This window comes from Hemicordylus capensis, chromosome 2, assembly GCF_027244095.1.
Source record: "Hemicordylus capensis ecotype Gifberg chromosome 2, rHemCap1.1.pri, whole genome shotgun sequence".
In the NCBI taxonomy this organism is placed as follows: Eukaryota; Metazoa; Chordata; class Lepidosauria; order Squamata; family Cordylidae; genus Hemicordylus; species Hemicordylus capensis.
In genome coordinates this window covers 4,793,483-4,818,075 of record NC_069658.1, presented here as the reverse complement: position 1 = coordinate 4,818,075, position 24,593 = coordinate 4,793,483, and the positions used below count along the sequence as shown (strand labels likewise).

Sequence of the window (24,593 nt, the reverse complement as noted above, 5' to 3'; positions counted from 1 at the left end):
TAGCCAAGGCTGACCATACGCTTCCTTCTGCTGTACAAGCTTTCCTTTTCAGAACCCACATTGCTCTAAGGCAGGGGTTCTCAAGCCTGGATCACCAGCTGTTGTTGCAGTGAGAACCCCAGCCATAAGGCCTTCACAGTGACAGAGCACATGTGCTCTGGCATGGCTGCAATGTTCCATACAAGACCCAGAGAGACGTATTCCTGAGAGGAAGGTTGTTTCAAGTGAAACTGTGGACATCTTCACATGAAGAAATGAATGAAAAATATATGCACAGCCTTAAGGAGGCCAAATAAGATTGTGGTCAGTCCAGGGGCTACCAGCTGGTGATCCTTAACATCAGCAGAGTTATCTGTGGTGGGTAGTGTCAAACTACCACAGTCAATCTGGAAATGACCCAGAATAGGCAGCAATGGGGTGTGGCTGAAACCCTTGGGAATTACTTGTTAATGTAAACGGGTTGATCTCTCTGGATGACCACTCTAGGAAAACAGCCACCAAATTCTGACTTCGTAACCCACCCTAGGGGGTGTTTTTTGTTTTGTACGTGTAATTGAAACTTGATGAATGTTTGAAGGGTGCAGCTGGTGCCAAGACAAAAAGATGGGGAAAGGAAATGCTACAGCTTATGTTTTAGCTGAATAATGTCCAGATACAGCCTGCAATACATTAAAAAAACCTGGTGTTTACAGTGTAAAGGGCTTGGACCCCAGCTTTGTTATTTACAACCGACTGTCCATTAAGCAGTGAAAGCTCTGCATTATGTTCGCACCAGGGGCTCTTTGCGTATTTGAGCAAAGTGGGTTAGCTGTTGGCATAGAGCCCTACAATGCCTTATGAGGCACAAACAAACAAACAGAATTAGGATGCTGCGGGCAGTTATCGACATAAGATGGCTTAAAACAGGTTAAATTGTATTACAGGAGGCAGGACCTTAGATTTAAATGGTTGATTCCGACAGTTGGTGCGGGATCTTCTAGTCTAGTGGATGAATGAGTCATGAGGGACCTAAGCAAGTCCATCCGAAATGAACGGAGGTTGTGCAATTGTGGTGCCCGGTGGATTGAGTCCAGAATCTCCGTCCAGTGGAGGTGGGGGAGGCAATCGGTTCATGAGTACAAATCGTTCCTTCAACTCCCAAGCCAGAATTTATCAGCCTATAATTTCCCCCACCAAATTGCTACAAAATGGGGAAAAGTAAGAGGGGGGCGCACAAGAACCAGGAGGTAGGGTCAACCTTTTTAGAGCATTTAATTATTGGGAAAACCCAGAGAAAAGCCCTAAAAACAACAGTCTGGGGGCGGGGGAGATCAATTCTATTATGCAGCATTTAAAAGGAAGGGGGGAAGGGAGAGAGAAAAAGAAGAGAAATGATAATTTTTTGAAAAAGAAAGAAAAAGGGGGCAAAGGAAGAAAAAGAAAACCATCAGTGAAAATTGCCCCTGAAAACTTCACAGAATTGTAACGGCTTTCTCTCGCTTAAATTGATTGGTGTAGCAACGTTATGACATGACTATTAGAATTCATTGCGCGCCCCAGAAAGAGCTGAAATGTCAGCAGACTATACAGCAAAAGTAATGGGTCCTGAACTCCTGTTAGTCAAAAATGATTTTGTTTCAAATTAGAAATTGATTTCTTTTGGACACAAGCCCTTTGCCGGCTTCCAACTTTTGTAGCAGAGCCTTGGAAGAGATTAACCTCACCCTCTGTTCGAGTCCCCCTCTGATGATACCCTTTCAAAAGTTTCTTCACAGCGAATGCTTTTTTAATGTGGCTACGGTCTTAACCAATAACACAAGTTGTTTGTTCCTTTGAGAGCTGCACCACATTTTGCCTTTCTTTTTATTTTTCTGCTGACACAAATTGCAAACTCGTTGACAAGTTTGAAAGGAAAGGAAAGGGAAAGAAAAGACGGAAGAAAAGAAGGTGGGGGTGGGGTGGGGGGAGAAAGCCAGCTCATAAGCGAGCCCAAGATTACAGTCGGCTCTGCAGCAAAGTGCCAGACTTCTCCAATTTGTTTCTTCTTTACTTCCCAAGAAAAAGAGAGTGCTTTGCTTTGCTCCCTAAGTGGACACGGTAAACTAAGAGCAGGAAGGATGCTAGCTATAAAGATGTCCTTGGGCTAGAAACGGTTGGGTTTCGAGTGGGGGAGGGGGCAGAGAAGAAGAGGACCGCGGTAAAAACCGAGACTCTTGATTTCCTTTTGTTTGGAAACCATGAAGCAGCCCCCTCCCCTCCGCACCCAGTTCCTGCACCTTTTCCAACGCCAGCCGCCAAGGCAATATGTTAATTAGGCTCTTTCTCTGCCCTGTCTCAAGGGCTTGGGTAGAGATACAATTCAAATTTTATAATGATCAATTTTCTTATTTCAATGTTGATCCATGGTTTTCTTCTAACATTTTATTTATTTATTTATTTATTACATTTATAGACCACCCCATCCAAAGGCTCTGGCCAGTGCACAGGAAGTTTTAAAAGACATAAAACAAACACCATCTAAAACACGCTACTTAAAACAATATAAAAACAATTTTAAAATAATTCAAAACCATTTAAAACCAATTAAAATACTTTAAAAAACAATTTACAGACCTTGGAAGGCCAGGCCGAACAAATAGGTTTTCAGGCTCTCTTAAAGGCCAACAGCGAGCCTAAACTGTGGATATCTGCCGGGAGTGCATTACATAGGCCAGGAGCAGCTACAGAGAAGGCCCAGCTCTGAGTTGCCACCAGATGTATTGGTGCTAACTGGAGAAGGACCTCTCCAGATGACCTCAATGTGTGATGGGGATCATATAAAAGAAGGTGCTCTCTAAGGTAGTCCGGATGCAAGCCGTTCAGGGCTTTAAAGGTAATAACCAGCACTTTGTATTTCGCCCGGAAACATATCGGCAGCCAGTGCAATTGTTTCAAAATAGGCGTAAAATGGTCTCTCCGGGTTACTCCAGAGACCAGTCTGGCTGCTGCATTTTGAACTAACTGAAGTTTCCAAACTACATACAAAGGCAGCCCCACGTAGAGTGCATTGCAATAGTCGAGCCTGGAGGTTACCAGCTGATGCACCACTATTTTGAGATCGTTCTCTTCAAAGTATGGACACAGCTGTTGAATCAGCTGAAGTTGATGGAAAGTACTCCTGGCCATCGCCTCCACCTGGGATACCAGGGTGAGGCCTGGATCCAAGAGCACCCCCAAGCTGCATACCTGTTCCTTCTGGGAGAGTGTAATCCTAAGCATTGGTGACAGAATGGAGCCCTGAGGGACTCCATATAATAGCTCCCGATTCGGAGAGCAACTGTCATCCACCATCTGGAATCTGCCTGAGAGAGAGGAGTGGAACCACTGCAAAGCAGTGCCTCCTATCCCCAACTCCCCCAGGTGATCCAGAAGGATATCATGTTTGATGGTTTCCTTCTGTAAGTCACTTTGTGCTGTAATCTCTGAAAAGGTGGGGTACAATTTTAAAAAACAAACAAATTATAAATTATAACATGAAATGTTATTGTACCATGACATGACCACCTGTGCAGGCAGCAGATAGACTGTGGACCACTGGCAAATCTCTAGCAGCACACCTGTTAGATGCTGGGATTCTTACCAAGAACACCGGACTAGGTAAGTTCTATAAGTTCTTTGACCCTGCAAGTCACTCCCTATGTTCTTCAGCACAAGTGAATATTCCCAAAGGGATCCCACCAGCAAGAACTGAGGACGACATCTAGGACTTGGACAGACGCTCCCAGGGGAGAATCTTTGGCTCAGATTGGTGGTCTATGTGTACGGTCAGGAACAAAATAGCAGCTGAAACTGGTTTACTTTTTCTGCACCAGAAGCATAAATTGCATAATTATACAGTGTTTAATTGCCACCATGTTTTCCTTTTGGGGGGAAACATGGTGGCTGCCAGCGTCCAGGAAGACCGCCACTGGCAAGCCCCTCCTTTCTCTGTTAAAGGCCCAAACTTAAAGGCTTTAAAGGTCTGAACCAAGAGCTTGAATTGGCTTCACAATCAAATTGGCAACCAGTCCAGCTGAGACCTATATCCTCCCAGTAGATGGCTCTGGAAATAACCTAGGCCACCACATTTTGCACTAGCTCTAGCTTCTAGATATTGTTCAAGGGCAGCCCCCCATACAATGTGACTAAGGCATGGGTAGCTATAGTCAGTTCTGCCTCCTCAGGATAGGATAGCTGGAACAAGCTGAAGCTGTGCAAAAGGTATTCCCAGCTACAGCCACCACCAGGGCAATCAAGCAGCAGAACTGGGTCCAGCAGTACCCTCAAATGGCACACCTGTTCTTTCGAGGATGTGCAATCCATTCTAGAACAGTCAGAATTGCCCCACCTAAACTGGCTCTCCTACTTCTCAACAGCACCCCCATTTTGCCGAGATTAAGTCACAGTTGGTTAGCCTACATCCAGTCCATCACGACCTCCAAACCTGATTCAGGTTGTTCACTGCCTCCCAAGGATCAGAGAAGACAAAGTGAGACAGAGCTAGGTATCATCAGCATACTGGTGACACCTCAGCCCAGATGTCTCCTCATACCTGATATACACCAAAGCCTCAAAATGAATTGCTTGTTCTGGACACTGGAAACTCCCCAAGGGCTGCCTGAAAGCCAAGTGGAGTCATAAACCTCCAAGGGCAGACCTTCCTAACCCATCCACCACCTCTGCAGAGGTCTAGAGGAGGAGTCAAACTCAACCCCATCAGATAATGATCTGTCCATGACAAAGAAGGTACCCCACTGCCACCCACCTCCCATCATTCTCTCCCTGGCTGGCTAAGAGCAGATCATGTGTATGTCCTACCACATGAGTAGGACCTGATACGAACTGAGATATGCCCAGCAATGCAGTTCACTCTGCCTTCACTGGCCATGGAGGAGGAGGAAACAGTGGCCAAGCAAGCTTTACTACAGTCTGGGGTCAATGTGAACAAAATATAAGGTGTAGGGGACGGGAAATGGCTTAAGTAGTTAAATCTGGAAGATTAGTGCACAATAAGGTTGTGCACTAAAATTTTCAGCTGGATTTAGATAGAATTAAACTTTAAAGGGAAACAAGACTGGAAAATGGAGACAATGGAATGAATTGCCAACAAATATGATAGAGGTTTGTGATTACTTTCAATAGAGTAAAGTTATTTTCTGGACCAACTGGGCTCTGAAAAAATTAAGTAGAGTTAGAAATCTGTGTGGCTGGAAGTGTGGAACAGGAATGTAGGTGTTAATACAACACACAAGATGTGGGGAAGTAAAGATAGTCAAGACTGGACAGTCAAATGGAATCAGAATATCAAAATGTTTGCTGAGATATGTACATATCTAAACTGGCCCTCTACACATTCAGGGTGGAGGGGGGGTATATCTGCAAGTGTAAGAATACACACAAGCCAAGTTCAGATATGAAACAGTGGTTTAGTAGTCATGAACAGGCTTCATGCCTGCACACCCTCCCCTCCCTCCGTTCCTGACTTTGATAACTAGTTTGCAAAGACATCTGAATGAGGCAAGCCATCATGACCACAAACCATGATTTGCTTCCCAGATTTCAAACCCAGTTCAAACCATGGTTCCCAGTTCTCATTTCAAGGTAAACTCTGGCTTGTGATAACCACAGTTTGCTCTAGAGAAGTCACCAAGCTTGTACTTCAAAGCCTAGGAAGTATGAACTCTTATGGCTTGTGATACTTACAATCCCCAGTTCACCACTGGTTCCGATTTCATTGATTCAGTTTACATACCACAACTCCTAAAGTGGCTCAGGGTGGTTTACAGTAAAATAAAACACACATTTAAACCAGATTAAAACTCATTAAAATTAAAACTAGATATCATTAACAGCCAGGCTAAAAGGATGGGTCTTTAAGGCTCCCCTGAAGGCCTTCAAGGAAGATAATCCTCTCATGACCATGGGGAGCGCGTTCCACAACCAGGGGCAACAACTGAGAAGGTCCGATCCCAGGTTGCCACCAGATGAACTGGCAGCACCCGAAGACGGACCCCTCCTAATGATCTTAATGAGTGGTGAGGATCTTGTAGAGAAAGACGCTCTCTCAGGTAACCCGGACCTAAGCCATTCAGGGCTTTAAAGGTAATAACCAGCACTTTGTACCTTGCCTGGAAACAGATTGCCAGCCAGTGCAACTATTTAAGAACAGGCATAATGTGGTCTCTCCGGGTTGCCCCAGAGACCAATCTGGCTGCTGCATTTTGGACTAACTGCAGTTTCTGAACTATGTACAAAGGCAGCCCCACGTAGAGTGCATTGCAGTAGTCCAACCTGGAGATTACCAGCTCTGTTTTCAGGTCATTCTACTCATGGAATGGGTGGGGTTGTCAAATCAATTGCTGCTGGTAAAAAGTGCTCCTGGCCACAGCCACAGCCTGAGGCAGAGGTTCTGACACAAGTCCAAGAAGAATCCCCGGGCACTGATCCCAAAGTCGCTTCCCATCTTGTTTCCCAACCATTCCCACTGGCGGCAGCAGTCTAGCAGCAGCCAGCCCTGGAAGCATTGTGAGAGACCCTCCACCCCCACACTGCAACCCTAATGCAGCTGCTGAAGCAAAGCACTTCCCATACAAAGGCAGGGTCACTCTGTGAGCAAATCCAGTGGCAATGAGTCCAGGAGCAGCCATGGTGGACATGACACATTCAAGGCCATAGCTCAGTGGCAGAGCATCTGCTTGGCATGCAGGAGGTCCCAGGTTCAACCTCTGGACGCATCTCCAGGTAGGCCTGAGAAAGACTGCTGCCTGCAACTTTGGAGAGGAGCTGCTGCTGCTACTCAGGGCAGACAAGATGGACTTATTAACTGATTTGGTATAGAGGCAGCTTCCGAAGTTCCTATGACACAACTTGTGGGGATGCTGACCAATCAACAGGACAGCAAGAGCACACCTTACCTCTCCTTGGCCTGACGGTTTCCTTCTTTGTGTGCCCCCAAAGGGCTTTGTCATCTTCCGCATGCGCACTGAAACCAACACTTTTCTTCCCTGAGCTGTTCCCTCCACTGCTCCCCGGGGCTCTGCAACTTTTCTCAGACGCTGGTGTTTTGGAGAGGCAGCCTCCACAGTTGAGCTTCGGAGAACTGGAAGAGGGGAAAGAGATTCAGGCATCACACTGAGTTCATATTTTGGTCCTCCTCTGCCTGTCTTTTCCGATAAGCCAACAGGAGCTTAGTACTGGAAAAGATTAATACCTGCCGACAGATATTTGAAGTTAAAGTAACTTCCTGTTCTTCTGGACTGTCAAATGCAGGCTTGCAAGTAGGTCCAGACAAGTTGCTAGACCACAAGTTTTAGTATTGCATCTGCCAATATACGCATATTAGTCATTTGCAGTATAAGTGATTATGAAGGGGCAGGGCAGGGGAGATATAATTAAAGAAAAATATTCAGTGGCTCCTTTCCAAGGTACAAAGACACCCTTCCGTGACGAGGATTCTTAGACCAGGTAAATGGCTGTTTTACAAGCATGATCAAACAGAAATTCTGAACAAACAGTAATATAACTTTAGAGTGTTCAAGACCCTTCGCAGATAGTATCTTGTCCTCTTAACCACTCCCCAGTTAAGTTAGGTTCACGTTATTATTCTCCACTGAGGGGAGTGTTTGCTGTGGAAAGAGGTTATTTGATCTGTTAACTGACCATTTACTTACTGTATGTACGAGCACAAGAAGGCCACAGATTAATTGATAGTGTTACTAACTTGCTAAAAATATAGGCTTACCGGACTTAAAATCAGAGTACTGGAATATACCGAAAGGCCATTGAACCCAAAACCTGCCGTAACTGCAGGCGGGATACATAGGAATAATGGATAAATGTGCTTGAGATTGCTTTAAGGCAGGGGTCCTCAAATTCCGGTCCCCAGATGTGGTTAGATTACAACTTCATTGTGGCTGGGGTTGATGGGAGTTGTAGTCCAATATCATCTGGAGACCCAAGCTTGAGAACCCTTGTTTTAACGAGTAGAGTTGAATGGCTATCCCAAACCTGGAGCCCAGGAAAATCTATCTGGCACTTAAAATTTGCAAGAAACACTGCCACCTCGATGGAAATATTGAAGGCACTCTCTCACACCCAGGGGTTTCAGCACAATTAGCACCATTTAAAAGATCTTTAAGAAGCCAGTCGTTATTTTGGCACTTTCTGGGTTTCCAGAGTAAAGCTTTAATTAGAATTGATGGCCCTGTTTTCTGAAGAGGGTGACCTTTGACTTGCAAAATTAGTGGGAGGAAGTTACTTTGGTGGAACACTCAAATGGCTTCTCTTGACAAGGCAAGGTTACCCTCTAGGATGGAATATTGCTTTCAGGGTTGAGTAGCACTACAAGTGCCAGAGAGAGGGGAAAAATTAAATTGCTAATTTCAAAGGACAGGATGGAAAAGAAATAAAAAAAAATGTACAGCATCACAAGCTCAGCTAACAAGGCCTTGGGGTCTGACCCTTCAGTTCTTGCGTGAGCAAAAGCCTGGAGGACCAGAAGTTCAGAAAGAAAAGGATTAATACCGAGGAAGTATTTCAAGGGCATAAACACAGCACAGCCTCAGAGCGCGAAGTGTTCTTCTCTGCAAAAGAGCGGACATTTTTAGTTGTGGCAACTCTCTCTTTCTTCAAGTACTTCCTTAAAAGACCACCTTTTCATTGTAGCTTTGGACTGGCCCCTGAATCCGCATTCCCAGATGTAACCTGGTTTAAAGCATGTGAAATGGCACTGGCCACATTCCTCCCCCTCCACCCACCCACCCACCCACACACACACACACACACACACACACACACAAAATTCTCATTTCTCCTCTGTTCTTTTTGCCACCTTCTAAGACTGTAGGTACATTGGGGAAGGGGCCTATTTTTGCCATGGAGATTCCATATTGATACTGAGCCGGTATACCATAATGGTTAGGGTGCCAGGCTAGGGCCAGGGAGACCCAGATTCAAATCCCCCAGAACCATGAAAGCTCACTGAGTGATCATGGGTCAGCCACCATCTCTCCACTGAACCAACCTCACAAGGATAAAATGGGAGCGACAAGACCCTTCTAGAGGAAGAAGAGCAGGATACAAATGTAGCAAATAGAAAGGTCAGACATGAGCCTCCATGTTCAGAGGCAGTATATCTCAGAGTGCCAGTTGCTGAGGAGCAGCAGTGCGAGTGGGGGGGGCTTCTTGCCCTGTTTGTGGGCTTCCCACTGGGTCACCTGACTGGTCACTTTAGGAAGCAAATGTCGGACTAGACGGGCCTTTGGGCCTATCCAGCAGGGCCCCTCGGATCTCTCTCTGTAAGGCACTGTATGTGCCAGCAGCGCTGTAATAAATAACATAATGCATTTTATAAGCTGCCTTGACCTGCCAGGAAAAAACTGGGATAACACGTTATTTCAAACAAAATTTACATCCTGCCTCTCTGTGCTGTTGAGGCAGTTTACAACAAAAGTAAAACATAATTATATTAAAGTTTAAAAGCAAGCCATTCTAACAGCAGCAGCATTTAATTCTCTCTCTCTGAAATCAGCAACAATTCAAAATGCAGCCAAGCCACAATGAACAGACAGACCCTACATTCCCACACCCACAATGAAAACCGGGAGAGGCATCCTTCAAAGGATCGCTGCAACTCTGCGGCTGCACCTGCACAGATCCTGTTCCTCCTTACAGATGTGCTCACCCTGCAATGTGAGCTTAACCAGCTCCCACAGGAAAAGAGACAGACTCTCTCTAGGGGATGGTTGAAGGGCTTTCCAAAATCTGGAGCAGCCCTACGAGCTGGATCAGAAACACAGCAGCAGTCAGTGCAGCTCATGCAAGATTGGTTGCAAATGCGCCCCCATTAATAAAGCAATGGCAGCAGCCACCCCCCCCCCCACGTTTAAACACAAAGACTCTTATGCTAGCACAGGGATGGAGAACCTGAGGCTCTCCAGCTGTTGTTGGACTGCAACTCCCATCATCCACAGCAGCTGTGGATGATGGGACTTGTAGTCCAACAACAGCTGGAAAGCCTCAGGTCCTCCATCCCTGTGTTAGATTCTTACTCTCCCAATTGCTACATAAGACCACAGCAGTGGGAGAGGAGGAAAGAGACTTATCCGTGTGCAGTGTGTGAAGGTGAAGCTTGCTCCAATTGTGGAACTCCCTCGGCCAAAGAGATTTGTCTGTGCTCTTGCACTCTTTCTTGTTCTCTCTGTGGACAATTTGGAGGCAGAGGTATATGGCTCCCTTTCAGTTTTAGTTAGTAATTCTAACCTGAGGAATGAGTTCTTTGAGAGTGTCAACAGGCATGTGGATGAGGGTGATTCGGTTGACATAATATACTTGGACTTCCAAAAAGCTTTTGACAAAGTTCCCCACCAAAGGCTCTTGAGTAAACCTAGCAGTCATGGGGTAAGGGGACAGGTTCATATGTGGATCGGTAACTGATTGAAGGACGACAGAAAACGGAGGGTAGAAATAGATGGACAGTTTTCACAATAGAGGAAAGTAGGAAGTGGGGTCCCCCCCAGGGATCGGTACTGGGATCGGTACTCTTTAATTTGTTCATAAATGATCTAGAGGTTGGGGTAAGCAGCGAAGTGGGCAAATCTGCAGATGACACCAAACTATTTAGGGTTGTGAAATCCACAAAAGATCTCTCCAAACTGGGAGAGTGGGCAACAAAATGGCAAATGCGGTTCAATGTAAGCAAGTGTAACATGATGCATATTGGGGCAAAAAACCTCAACTTCAAGTATACACTGATGGGATCAGATCAGTCAGTGACTGACCAGGAGAGAGATCTTGGGGAAGTGGTAGACAGCTCATTGAAAGTGTCAACTCAATGTGCTGTAGCTGTGAAAAAGGCAAATTCCATGCTAGGAAGGGGATTGGGGGGAAAAAACCTAATATTATAATGCCTTTGTACAAATCTATGGTACGGTCACATACCGCATAAAGTTCTGCATAAAGTTTTGTCACCATATCTTAAGAAGGATATTGTAGGACTGGAAAAGGTGCAGAAGAGGGCAACCAAAATGATCAGGGGCCTGGAGCACGTTCCTTATGAGGCTAGGCTACAGCATCTGGGGCTCTTTACCTTAGAAAAGAGGGGACTACAGGAGACCGTTTACCAAATTATGCATAGAGTAGAGAGAGTGGACACAGAGAAGTTCTCCCTCTTTCCCAACACAAGAACCAGGGGTCACCCCATGAAAGAGGGAAATTTAGGACTAACAAGAGGAATTACTTTTTCACATAGCACATAATTAATCTATGGAGTTCTTTGCCATGGGATGTGGTGATGGCCACCAGCTTGGATGCCTTTAAAAGGGGCTTAACAGATTCATTCTGGACAGGTCTATCAATGGCTACTAGTCTGATGGCTGTGGGCCATCTCCAGCCTCAGAGGCACGATGCCTCTCTATATCAGTTGCAGGGGAGCAACAGCAGAAGAGAGGGCATGCATACACCTCTTGCCTGTGTGAAACAGGATGCTGGACTAGATGGGCCTTGAGCCTGACCCAGCAGGGTTGTTCTTAAGTTCTTATAGGAGCTTGCAGTGGATGTAGGAGTAGACAGGAAGTCAGTGCAAGGATCTAAGGAGGGCTGTAACATCATCATGACAACAAGGGAAGTGAATATTTTTAGCAGTAGAAGACTGGATGGAGGTGAGATTACAGAAGACCAGAAAGGAGAAGGTTGCAGATGTCAAGGCAAGATGTGCCAAGGTGCAAACTTCCACATACCTTTCTCAGGGGCCATAAGAAATATGGAAAGAGCAAATCATGGCCCAGGTTCAATCCCTGGCATAATTCAAGATGATCACTTTAACCTTTAAAACCATTCGTGTCTGGGTCTCAAGAAGCACTTTCTCCAAAGATCCACATCCCTGAGATGAGATATGCCAATGAGAAACTGCTCCACATCCCGTCCTTCATTCATGACCAGTTGTTAAGAAGCAGGGCCTTTTCTGCGCTGCCCCTAAACCATGGATTGCTCATTTACCCCCATTTGTCTTGCCTCCTTTGGGAAGTGAATGAAAACTCTCCTCTACCACCAAGATTCGGGAGCTAAATTATCTCTTTTCTGCTGATATATTGTATTTTAAAAAGCTTTTTGCATTTACTTTTGGGGGGTATATTTTAACTGTTTTCATATTGTTTCTGCTCTGCAATCGTTATGGAAAGGCAGCATATTAATGATGTCAATACTGATAGATGTTCCTAGATAGCAGTAAGATTGGGAAAGGCCTCTGCCTCATATTTATCATTTTTAGAGGAGGTAAACCTCCTGAAACGAGGCAAAGAGGTAAAGACACAGAACCGCCCTAGGGAGAGACCAACTCAGCAAAAAGCCACTCCCTCCTCAACCCTGCCATTGACCTGAACTCCACTCAAACAATATGGACCACCCAGCACAAGGCGTTGATGTCCCACAGCCAAACACCCCCATCAAGGCCGAACAGCAAATTTTAACGATGTGATTTAGGACCCACTGAACGCTTGCTAGGATTGGCATTCCTTAAGAAGTTGCAGTTGGGGGAGGGGGAGGGAAGAGAAGATAAGGGGGGGCATTAACCTTTTGTTTTATTGAATTAAAATGCCACGGAAATGCTGATGTAGTCTTCAGAGACTAAAATACTTTTACCAAGAAGAATAGCTGTCATTTATTAGACACAAAGAACAATTACTTGATAGGATGCATTCTGACAAAAAGCAGATTGGTATTCTCGTCATAGAAAAAGGCATTGTCGGGAGGGGGGGGGGGAAGGAAAGAAAACCCAGCACAGACCTCTGAGACTTGAATAATTTAAAGCTGCATTTGGTGCAATTTGAATTTTTCTTTAGGGAGGCAAAGTTAAATACCTTTAATTTGTTCTAATTATTTCAAATTTGCAAGTTAATTATGGCTGATCATTAAATAACAAAAAGGACTATCATCTCCATAGAGTTTTACCTCCTACTCTCTGCATTACTTAAGCTCGATTTTAGTATGCATGAATTAACTTTCTAAATAATCGCACGGTTTGACTAAATGGCTCAGTAAAATGAGCTCTGATCCTCAGAATAAGCATTAATGGACATTAGGAAGGCTACTGGGACCCATGTTGCTTACATTATAAGTATTTTTAATGGGGTCTTATTTACTAATCTTTATATACTGCTCAAGTTAGGGCACTAATACAGCTTCATTAGTCTGCTTTAGTGGAGGGGAAAAATGTCACTTTTTGGAAACACTAAAACCAATGTCCGCTCAGAGGTACCTAAATTCATTTTTAAATTAATGCAAGCAAAGTATGATGGAATTTCACTTGTTTGAGCTGCATATCCTGATGAATCAATCTAGCATAATGGCAGCCTTGGTCTGCACAAGGAATTTTACGGGGCTATTGATGTGCTCAGCTACCCAAGCAGCAAGAGATGTTCTCCTCCTGGCCGCAGAGTAGCACTGAGCACCAATACCCAGAAGCTTGCGCCAGACTCCTGCTCAGCATTCGGGGCTCGGCTGGCTGCTTCCAAGCCATGAATTCTGAATGGGGAGGCTCACCTTTCACTGAACCCTGATCTCGTCATACATTTTGCAGGGCTGATCAGAGGCATCCAGAGAACATTAAGCCAGCAAAGCGTTTGGAAGCTGCCATGCGCAAGGGCAGCGGCTCAGGGCCTCCAAAATTGATATTCAACAGATGGCCACTACAATTTTGCCCTCCTGCCCCCCAGCTGAGACGGCTGGCTCGGGAGCTGAGCCACTGATGAGCTGACAGACGGCCTTGCTTGGGCTCACCTCCTGCTCTTAATTGGCCGTGCTGTGATGTTTCTGGTCGTCGAAACACTCTCAGGTGTGGTGGCTGCAAAGACTCCATTTTTACTTTAAAGGGAGAAGCAACGATGCCTGTACATCTGGGAATGTCAGATTAAGTCCTCATAAACTGGGGAAGTGTTTCTCACACTGACACGGAACATCTCTACTATGAGTGGGTAAAGATGGCTGAAAACAGGTGGAGAAATCCCATGGATACATCCGCATGCCTACATGGATACATCCGCGTGCCCGATTCTACAGGAATTGACGTTCCGGCTGACGCTGTCCTAAAGGGGGTGGGTGGCTCACTTGATCTAGGGACCGCTCCGGATGGGGGCTTGTTCCAGCGGGTCCGCTGACGTGCTTGACCTTCGCAGGAGTCTCAACAGAGCAGCTGGCACAGCAGAAGCTCACCACCAGCACCCAAGGGCCTCTGCAAAGGCCGAGACCTAGATGAATCAGGCAGTGTGGGGACGAGAAAAGAGAAGAGGGCCCAGTCCGACCGACACAGATTGCATCTTTCCCAAAGAGTCTTGATCACTGCATTCAGAATCAAGCTGCTTCCTGGGAAATGTAGTTCCCACGCACACCATAGTGCAGGGAATATGCCATGCATCCCACTGAAACTATTCAGGAGCTTTGTGAAAACAACAATTGCATGGCAGAGACTACCCCCTGCACAACCATCGGACTCCTAGCCACCCATATTTTCTTCTTCCACACTGGCTCTTAGAGGCTTCTGCAACACTCCTCTCTCTGCTCATATTCTAAAATGACAGAGGCCTCCTAACCTACAATCTGAGGAGAGCAGAATCTGCCCTGGCCCATGTCTTCCGTCCAAGATGCAAATAAAGGGGTGCATGGTTCAGAGCAAGCCCGGAGAGTGTTCGACAGAACCTCCTCTCCCTCTCTAGCTAGAGTTCCACTCTACAATTCACTTTGAACCAATGCCATTCCATTAACCTCTTCTGACCAACGTGCTCCCCTTTCACTGCTGCTTTCTTCTAGCAGAGATGCTCACTTTTCCTGTTCCTCTTAATTTCTTTTGCTGCAGGAGAGGAGATGGATGTCAGCTGAAAGTACAGATGCTCACCAGTGCATTGTACCGAAGAATGGGCACACTTTGACCCCTCCCTTCCCAGTAACCAAGAAATTAACCAAACTAATCCAACATCATCTGATCATATCATAAAAAGCACCACAACTAGATCAGCCAAAGGTACAGGAGCCCATTCTTAAGATTATTTACTATGTAAATGAGCAGTTTATTGGTGGAAATTGTTTTCATTATATAGGTTTTATTGTTGAAAATACTCAATAAATAAATTTAAAAAGAGAGATGGGAGTTTGATGGTCAACTAGTTTGGTCTCTTGAGATAGGAAAAATGGCGTTACTTGTTGAACTGGCTGGACAAGCTGACAAAGATATGCTAAAAATGGAAGACTCTAGACCTCCTACAGTCTTTGCTGGCATATAGATTTATTTGATACTTAAAGCACAGGACGGGTAACAGGTTAAAAAACTAGGTTTCTCAAACCAGTGTCCCCAGATGCTGTTGGACTACAACTCCCATCATCCCCAGCCACAGTGGCCCCTGGGTTAAAAGCCAACATCAACACAGAGCAGGCAAAACCACCCGCATACTGACCTACAGAACTCCAGCCAAATGTGACTTCTTTGCCAGCTCTAGGGCCTTCCTTAACGGGGGAAGGTTGTAGCTACCTCCATCCAAGACAGACTCTCTCTCCAACATGCCCATTCTGCAGCATGGCTGTACTAACTCAGTGACTGGTTGGAGAGAGGCCTTCCTCCCAGACAGCTGTCCCAGGACCCACAGCTTTCTTGTGGCACCCAAAACAGCAGAGGGAGGAGAAGGAGGAGGAGAGAGGCACTGGCTTAGATGGAATAGTCCGAGATGTTCAGAATCCCTGCTGCAGCCTATTGAGAAGAGGCCTGCACACCAATTCCCAGCGATGCTGTCAGCAAGCAGCCCCCAAAATCACCACTGACAGCTCTGATCAAAGGCTAATCATTCCTGAGGTTCCGTTTCAGAAAAGGAGGGCGATATCCAAATTGAATCCTCTTCCAGCTCATCACCATGGCCTATTTCATGCTGAGGGGGCAAAGCTGTGTCTGGACAAAGCTCTGTGTGTGATGGCAGGAGGAAGGGGCTCAAACAGTGTACCTTCTACAGTGCAGAAGGCACCTTCTAGCACCCACCAGGCAAGATGGAAGCCACTCTCACACAGTGCCTCCAAACCCCAATCCAGCCAGGTGGTGAGATGGATACCATGGTCCAGGGGTTCTTCGTGGGGGTACTAGTGCCCCTGGGGGTATGAAGGGGCCCCAGAGGGTACTTGGAGTCCTCCTACCTTCCCACGCTGCAGCCATGCTATTTGTTCCCCATCCGGGGATCACTGGTGCAAAGCCCACATGTCCTCAGCGATGCATCTGCTGCAGAAGGGGATGAGGAGGGTGAAAACCCGCCTCCTGTGTTCCTGATTGGCTGACTACATGCTGAAGCTCAGCATACCCCTCCCCTCAGTCTGACAGGCTTCAGAAAAGTAGCACTGAGTACTTGTACTGAAGTTAATAGGAAAAGAAAACCTGTCCCATCAATTTCAATAAGATTGCTCATAAGCAACTTAGAGTGGATGTGAGTTAGTGACTGGAGTAGCCAGCCTGTCTCCCTAACTAATGCTTATTTGTCTTTTTATGTTTGTGTGTGTATACACACTCACACCCCTAAATCTTACAGTTACAAGATGGGCCACTCCAGGCAGTGGGTGGTTTACATTCAGATCAAGTAAAGGTTTTATTGAAATTAATGGAACACGTCTGTAACTTGTTGCATTCATTTCAGCACGGATATTCATTCGTAACTTAGTTTGGATGTAAGCCAGGGACTGGAGTGGCCTGACTCATTTAAATGTACGTAGACTCAATCTCTATGGGGTAGCTGAGCTGAAGGTTAGCAACAGAAGGGGTGCACTTCTTCTAAAGAGGTCGGAAACCCTGGTCATAGTCCAGAGTATCAAATGTCGGGGGGGGGGGGGAGACATTTGCTGGAGGAGGTCACCAACCAGAGAGACTGAAGTGCTTCTGTCCCCAAACCGTGACGGAAGCTGGACAGAAACGGATCCGAATAATTTGCACAAGTAATGCACACAAAAATGTTACCTTGCAGAACAGTGCCCCCCCCCCTTATTGGAGACCCACACACAGAGGCAAAACCCCTTCCTCCTCTCAGGAAAGACAGAATTCAATGAGTCATTAAACTGAGGCTAGCACGTCCATGTCCTTATTTTTGCTACCACCACCCCCCCATCGTGTTTTGATCCTCCCCTTCACAAATGCAGGCCCTAATTGGCTGCCCTAACAGCCAGCCAAATGATTAGGAAATGATCCTCTCCTCCCCCAGCCACCCCCCCCAGCCACCCCCCACCCCCCCCCCCGCTCAGAGCTCTGCAGAGATTCCTGTCCAAGTCAGGCCCGGCAAGCTGTGAGTGAGCCAATCTGCCAGGCATTTGCGCGTGGCCTTTCCTGTGGAGCGGAGTAGGGCAGCTGTCGCTCCAGTGAGCAGGGCTGTCAGCCTTCACAAAAGAAAGCCATGTAAATGTCAAGTCACAGGTAGAAAAACAATCCTTCAAGAGCAGCGCCCACATATCTGGAAAAACCTGCCTGGCTCTTGCGGCGGGGGGGGGGGGGGGGGGGCGCCGTACAGATTGACAGAGCAGCCTCTTCCAAACAAAGTTTCTGACCTAAATCCCAACTTCTGCAGCAGCCGCCACCACCCGAACAGCCCAGCGCTCCGTCTTTAGATGATGCAACCGGGGGACTGGGGGTGGGGGCAGGGGGAGAGACACAGCATAGAGGAGAAGGGGCTCTCTTTAGGCATATGCACTTCCCAGTCCCCACTTCCCAGTTGTGTGGATCCTCAGATGGGGCCGCGCCACCTGAGAATGTGCTCATCTTTCAGATGCCACAAGGCACTCTGGTTGCATTTCCCAAGAGTGCTCATGCGTCTTCCCAAACAATGTGAGAAGCAGCTTGTGGATACCCCACCTTCCCCCCGAATGTCTTTATTTGTTGTATCTCATCATTCACTACCATGGACAAATCTTATTCCCTTTTGCTGCCTGGCACCGCTCTCTGGTCCCTGCCAAGCTCCCAGCTTCCTGCCCCCAGGTCCGCTAATGCCGAGGGACATTTGCTTTCCTGGCCTTTCTCTTTTCTGTCTTCAGAATTTTACCAGATCTTGATTTCAGCTGGGATAAGAAGATAAAAACAGCCCTGCTGGATCAGGCTCAAGGCCTATCTAGTCCAGCATCCTGTTTCACGTCTGTGGTCCACCAGATGCCACTGGGAAACCCACAAGCAAGAAGTGAGGGCATGGCCTCTCTCCTGCTGTGGCTCCCCTGCAACTGGTATTCAGAGGCATCCTCCAAGGTTGGAGGTGGCCCATAGCCCTCAGACTAGTAGCCACTGATAGACCTGTCCTCCATGAATTTATCAAAACCCTTCTTAAAGCTCAGATCTCAGAATCTGAGCTCTAGTTACCCAATGGCCAATTCCAGAAGCCATCTTCTAACTAGGTAGGTATTCCTTGCGATTCCTACAACAGCAGCGTAACTTCAATCTTGGAAGTGGGGTGGCGAAACATTAGCAGTGGAAAGCAATAGCATAAGTGCCTGAGCAGGAAGTTCTCGAGCTTTCCCCATCCCTCCACCTCAAAATGACCTCAACTTCAACTCCTGTGAATGAGGTAGCAAAATTGGGAGGAGGGGTTTGTCTTTGGCTCAGCATTTAAATATAACTTGGAGGTGCTGGTTCTGACATACCTATACCATCCTTAACAATTTATACCATCCTAAATTGTTAGCATATCCTTAGCACCTGCCTCCTGCTCAAGTAGGGATGCCAAGTTTTCTGAAGCCTAGACCCTGAGACTCAGGGGGTGGTATCCAGGAGCAAAGGGGTCCAAGACCTGGCAGGTCAAGATGTGGAACGTGAGGTTGGGTAGGACCTAATGGGGCAGAAGATAGCACTGGATAGGTCAGGTAAAGAACCAGACTGTGCCTTGTGGCTCAGGAGTGGAATCTGATGGGCGTGGGGTGGGGCACAATTGTCAAACATTCTCATCGGGTCACATCAAATGTAGCCCTCCAGCAGTAGTGGGACACAGTTTGGAAGCTTTCCAATTGAATGGCCAAGGTGCATTCCATAGTCCTGACTCTCAGAGGTGCCCGTGAATGGCTTCCTATGATGAGAAGCCCCGTGATGACTACAGCAGCTCACTCATCTGCCAACTGCTACAGAGCCCAATGGGAAGCCCCCTTCCAAACCTCTCTCAGTGCTGCCACCTATGACTTGCCCTCTCTGTGGCAGCACTGTCAGGTGTCTCCTGTTCCAAGCAGCCAAGTGCTCCCAGAGGGAGGGCAAGGCACTGAGCAGAAAGTGGCAGTCCTGGCAAAGGTTTGGAAGGGGCTTCTTCCCAGGGGGCTGTAGCAGCTGTTAGAACACCTACTTGCTACAGTCACCTGGGGCTTTCCATCATATGGAACTTCCTATGAGCACTAGCCTAAAGTTACGTGCTGAATATCAAACAGAAGCGGGACCAGGGTGTTCAGAGCCAACTAGGGATGTGCATGCGGTTCAAAGGTGGGGGGGGGATATCTTTAAGGACTGGGGAGGGTGCTCTTCCACACACTCCCACCACTTTTTCTCCACCAGCACTGTCCTGAAAAATGGCCCCACAGGGTGGCAGCGTACCTCCTTGCCACCCTGGTGAGTTGAGGACCAGAATTACCTGGAAGTGCCTGGTGTACGCGTACGTCACGCATGTCGTGCTTGCACATTGTGATGTGTGCACACGCAACAGACACTTCCGGTCCACGATTAACCGGGGCAGCAAGGAGATATGCTGCCACCCCACGGGACCGTTTTTCAGGACAGCACCGGTGCGGGAAACGTAGAGCAGGAGGTGGGGAGAGTAAGAGCACCCTCCTCAGTCCTTAGTTATATCTCCCACCTTCAAATCAGCTGAACCGCTGGACTTCCATACCGATTCGGAGGTCCATGAAGGGCCTCCAAACCGGTTCCGTGGACATCTCTAGAGCCAACTCAGAGGAGAAATTTAAACACATCCAAGATGGAAGATGGAACCGGTGTGACGGGGTTATTTCAGGCATTCCCACAATGAGAGATTCACTTAGCTGATAGATGAAGATAGCGAACAGAAAGGGGAGGAGAGGGCTCAGCAGAACCACTACCTCAACTCAGAATCCCATATAACGGCAAGGGAATGTAATGGTGTCAACAATGAAGAGGAAAGGACTTTTGGAAGAAAAACAGGAGTTCCTTTTTAGCAAGATTAAGGCTGAGCCGTTGGCTAGACAACCAGGATTATATTTTGGAGAGACAGTTGTAGTGAGACAAAGCAGAGCAAGGGATTCAAAAGCCATTGGCATAAGGATGAGAGCTGAGGCTGTGTAGGAGGGTGGGGCTACACAGGGGGATAACGCCGAGCAGACCTTAGGGCGAATCAAGACATGCCTAAATCCTTTCCCCGCAAGGGATGAAATTGGTTCGTAAAAACAAAACACACACCCCAAAACAATCTCCCTGCCATGCCTGCAGATGATACTGCAAAACGCACACCCCAAAGTACACCAGAAAATCTAAAGATCATACAGCTTCTAAAATTAGAACAGCTGCTAAATGAAAGTTAACCCGAACAATAACTTTAGCTAAACTCTAGGTCACAAGGACGGAATATAATGAGATGAAGAATATGAAAAGGCCATTCATAATGAAATTCATCGCACTACGAATGCCATGCTTAGCGGCCTTATAACGTATAATTAATGATCCTATAAAAATCCAGCACTCCAAACTCTTCCTGCTGCCCACGGAGCTGTGCTTGATGCTGGGCAGGGAGAAAGAGCAGCTGCTGCCACAAACACTGCCCTTTGAGAAGCTCTGATGGGTTATTTTTTTCTCGCTTCTCATTTGTCCATCAGCTGCCATAGACCCATTTCCATAACTTGCTGAGCTTGGGGGGCCCTTATCCAAAAATCAGCTCTAGCAGCTGGCAGGTCAAGTTGCAGTCGTAATGAAAGACTGTGCACAACCAGAGTGGTGCGGTTTCAAACAAACTTGCGATTACCTGACTACAATGGTGGATCCCGCTCAGTAGTCACTGTTGTCTGAGTGAACAGGTGAGGGCCTAGCAGCATGGCCCTAGGTAAGGCACCTGCCATGGCCAGTCCTCAGCCCAAGTATATCACACACCTTTCAGGAACTGCCTCTGCCACAGCTCTTCTTTCTCCTGAAGTACACTGATCTAGTGAGTTCATGACTGAGGCAACATTCAGACTAGGGACTTCTCAGCACAACTCAGGCCTGGTTTAAACACTGTGCAAAATAATATACTAAGCCCGGTTTGGGGTGGCATTCTCTAGCCTCACACCCCACTGCCCATTGGTGCATTAGAAGAATGAAGCGATGCCTGATCGTAGTAGAGAACAAGCCAAGCTCTGCAACAGTGATTTCAGATATCATGCCAAATCTCAGCTTCTTCTTAGCTAGGATCCATCCTCTCCTTGTATGTGGAAGAGTGGGAGTGCATGCATTCACTAGAGTACAGAATGCGGTACGCAGGACTAAACCAGAGTTCCACGTGACATCTGAATTGGGCCTCCCTCAGCCACTGTGCTACTCCATCTCTTCTCCATTTGCATGTCCTTTAACAGCAACAGAGAAATATAAGTGGTCTGAACATCCATCTCACTACACATCACCATTCCCAGTATAACAATGGATATAACAAAGGGGAAGTTCACATCTCCATTAAAAAAAAACCAAAAACACCCCCAAAGCAGTCTGATCCCTGGCAAAGCCACTGTGCTCAGATCCAAGGTTAAAGAATTAAGGCCCAAAGCATTGCATTCCAAAGGAAAGCAAGCCAAACATCAAAAGGAACACAAAAATCAATCCTCTTCACCGCGGGAGCAGTGTGAAGAACAAATCAGCCAAGTTGAATCTAACATTTTCTCTGTGTGGCTCTGGAAAAAAATTAGCCCTCTTGTAAGCATAATGGACAGCTTGGGAAAGGCCTGGCACCAATGGAAAGCAGCCCAGCTCAGTTCAAAAGACCCAGATGCATTTGGAAAGATCCCTGCAGGAGCAGTTGGGGCCAAACAGGACAACACACATCAGAAAATTAAAACCACACTCAAAAGAAAATCTCATGCAAGCTAAAAGTAGATTGGTGGGGTGGGGGGACAGGGGACACACTACTGAGATGCCCCAGAAGCCTCTCTGTCTGTGAGGGTTAGCACATCACACTGCACAGAATTTGAGAAACAGCTCTGCGTATGCTGGAGCACAGCCACCATCTGTGAGGTAAAGGAGGGAGATCTGGGCTTGGCAGTCTAGTCGAGGGCAGAAACCGTGGGAGATGGAGGCTTCATTCTAAAAGCAGATGATTTTAAAGCAGACTTTGTCCTGTGGTGAGTAGATAAGAATTCAATGAGCAGGAGCACTTGTAAGGAAGAAGAGGCATGCCGAGTGGAACACACAGCTCCTCCTAGTTCACCATATAAGCTCAGGCAAGGGTCATTTCCAGATGCGACACAGCAGGGATTCTCAACCTTGAGTCCTCAGCTGTCGCTGGACTACAACTCCCATCACCTACCCACCCATCAGCCACAATGGGTGCTTGCACATTGCGGCTGGAATGATGGGAGTTGAAATCCAACAACATCTGGGGACCCAAAAGTCAAGAGCCCCTACAACACAGGGTTCCCTGCTATCCAGTGTCAAATAGCTGATGACTTCATGGACACCCCTAACCATTTAGGAGGTTTGATAATCAAGTCTCAAAGGTCCCCTTGACCTGCTCTGGCCTATCAACATTCACGAGATGCCAGGACTGATCCCTTGGATGATGGCCAAAGCAAGCACTGGGGAGAGCAGCTTGGGCTGAGGAGCCAGGCCAGGGGGAGCCCTTGATTCACCCCTTGGGGTCACAGGCAATGTTCTCTCTAATTTTCTTCCATCTGTGTGCGGAATGAGTTTTGTTCTGAGCAGCAGTATCAAGGCAATGTGTGCGCATGTGCATTCGAAATCAACTGAGCCGACATCAAAACAGGTGTCAGCGTGCGCACATGCACACGCCTTAGAGGGAACACTGGTCACATGACAACATGCTGAATCAGAAGTGGAAGGATGCCACCTTCTGACCAGCTGAGTTTCTGGCACCAAACCGCAGCAGAGACCACCACAGCGGTAACCATTTCTGGCAAGCTGCCATGACAGCGCATGAGAACACACACTTTGGCTTATTTGCCAGAGGCGGAGGCCCCTAATTCCATACCAGCAGACATTTTAGTTAACTAAAGAAAAGTGGGGGGCAAGAGAGAGAGCGAAAGCACTTACAAGCCGTTTGCAAACAGAGTTCATTTGAGGCTATCAAAAGGCCAGTTTTAAATCGCTCCAAAGTTGAAGTTGGAGGCCCCTAATGCCAGACCAGAAGCTTCTTGAAGGTCTTGGCTGGTCGTTCTCTAGCTCTTTCCTTTGGCCAGAGCTTGGTGGAGCCTCAGCTGAAGTCCCAGTGGACATCCCTTAGTCTCCCTGTTCAGGACACCCTCACAGGCAACAAATAGAGAATCTTTGCATTGTTGATATGCAACTGTGTTTTTGGCCTCATGTTTAGCAAAGAAAGTTATATGCCTGCATGAATGTGCTGTCCCCACTGCCAAAGTCAGAAGATGTTGGGCTCAAACACTATCCAGTGGAGACTGCAGCCCGTTCTCCTTCCAAGTGGCTGAGGAGAGTTCTTGGGCAACCAAGTTACAAGCAGAGGCTGCATACCGAGAGGCCTACAAACTGGACAATTTGGCAGACATGTCTGCTGGACTGGGGGCCAATGAGGTGGTGTTGGCGCCTGAGAAACTGAGGCTGGTCCTGAGGAATGAGAAATACCCCAGCCTTGAGCATAACTCACGTCTGCGGCTGGCAGGAAAGCGGTTTCCACAGAAGGCTGGAAAGAGCAAACTCCTCTCCTTCACCAAAGGCCACCCATTGTGAAGCCTATTTGCGGCTGTAATGAGATAAATTCACTATATAGACGTCTGTTATGCAACAATGGGCAATGGCATCCATCTGGGGGAGAGATACAGAGCTTATTGGCAGGCCAGATTTGTATCTACCGATAAGTCAGCATTTGCACTTTTGTGCAGATCTGCTAAGGGACATTTCATTGACCAAATAAGTGGCTCCCGCTCTATTTTCCTCCTCTCTGAAAGCTACGAGCATCAATGTAAACCAGCCTGGCACTGGCAGGTGAGCCTGCCTGTTAGAAGAAATAGTGACAAGTGGGTAAGGCAGAAATTTTAGTTAACTAAAGAAGTGGGGAGGGGGGGTGGGGAGGGAGAGAGCGAGCGAGCGCGCATGCACTGGCAAAGCATTTGCAAACAGTTCATTTGAGGCTGTCAAAATGCCCGTTTTAAACCACTCAGAAGGAAGGAAAGAGGGAGCAGAGGGGAGAGAGTAGCAGCAAGCAGCGTTTAAGTACATGCATGAAGTTGACGAGGTGGCTCCAGGTGTGATCAACTGCACCTCACAAGAGGAGCTGGGCTTGGGGCCCCCAGCTGAGCTCTGGCACCACTGGCAGTGCCTCCTCAGGAGACCCAGGGCTGAAACAGCTCCAGGATGTGATGAGGTAGGTCATGGCTGAAAAGAACTGACAGACGGCCCCAAGAGGAGAAGAGCAGAGCGGCAGGGTGGAAGCGTGTGCTTG

At 47.2% G+C, this 24,593-nt stretch overlaps 1 protein-coding gene across 8 annotated transcripts in view; it reads right to left on the bottom strand.

Moving 5' to 3' along the window:
* KIAA1328 (KIAA1328 ortholog) overlaps positions 1–24,593 on the bottom strand; it is a 290,833-nt gene that overhangs the window by 54,367 nt on the left and 211,873 nt on the right. For all 8 annotated transcript variants that reach the window (XM_053299433.1, XM_053299432.1, XM_053299440.1 and 5 more), the window contains one exon: positions 6,912–7,096. In XM_053299433.1, the coding sequence (XP_053155408.1) occupies positions 6,912–7,096 (185 nt within the window). The remainder of the gene's footprint in view (positions 1–6,911; positions 7,097–24,593) is intronic.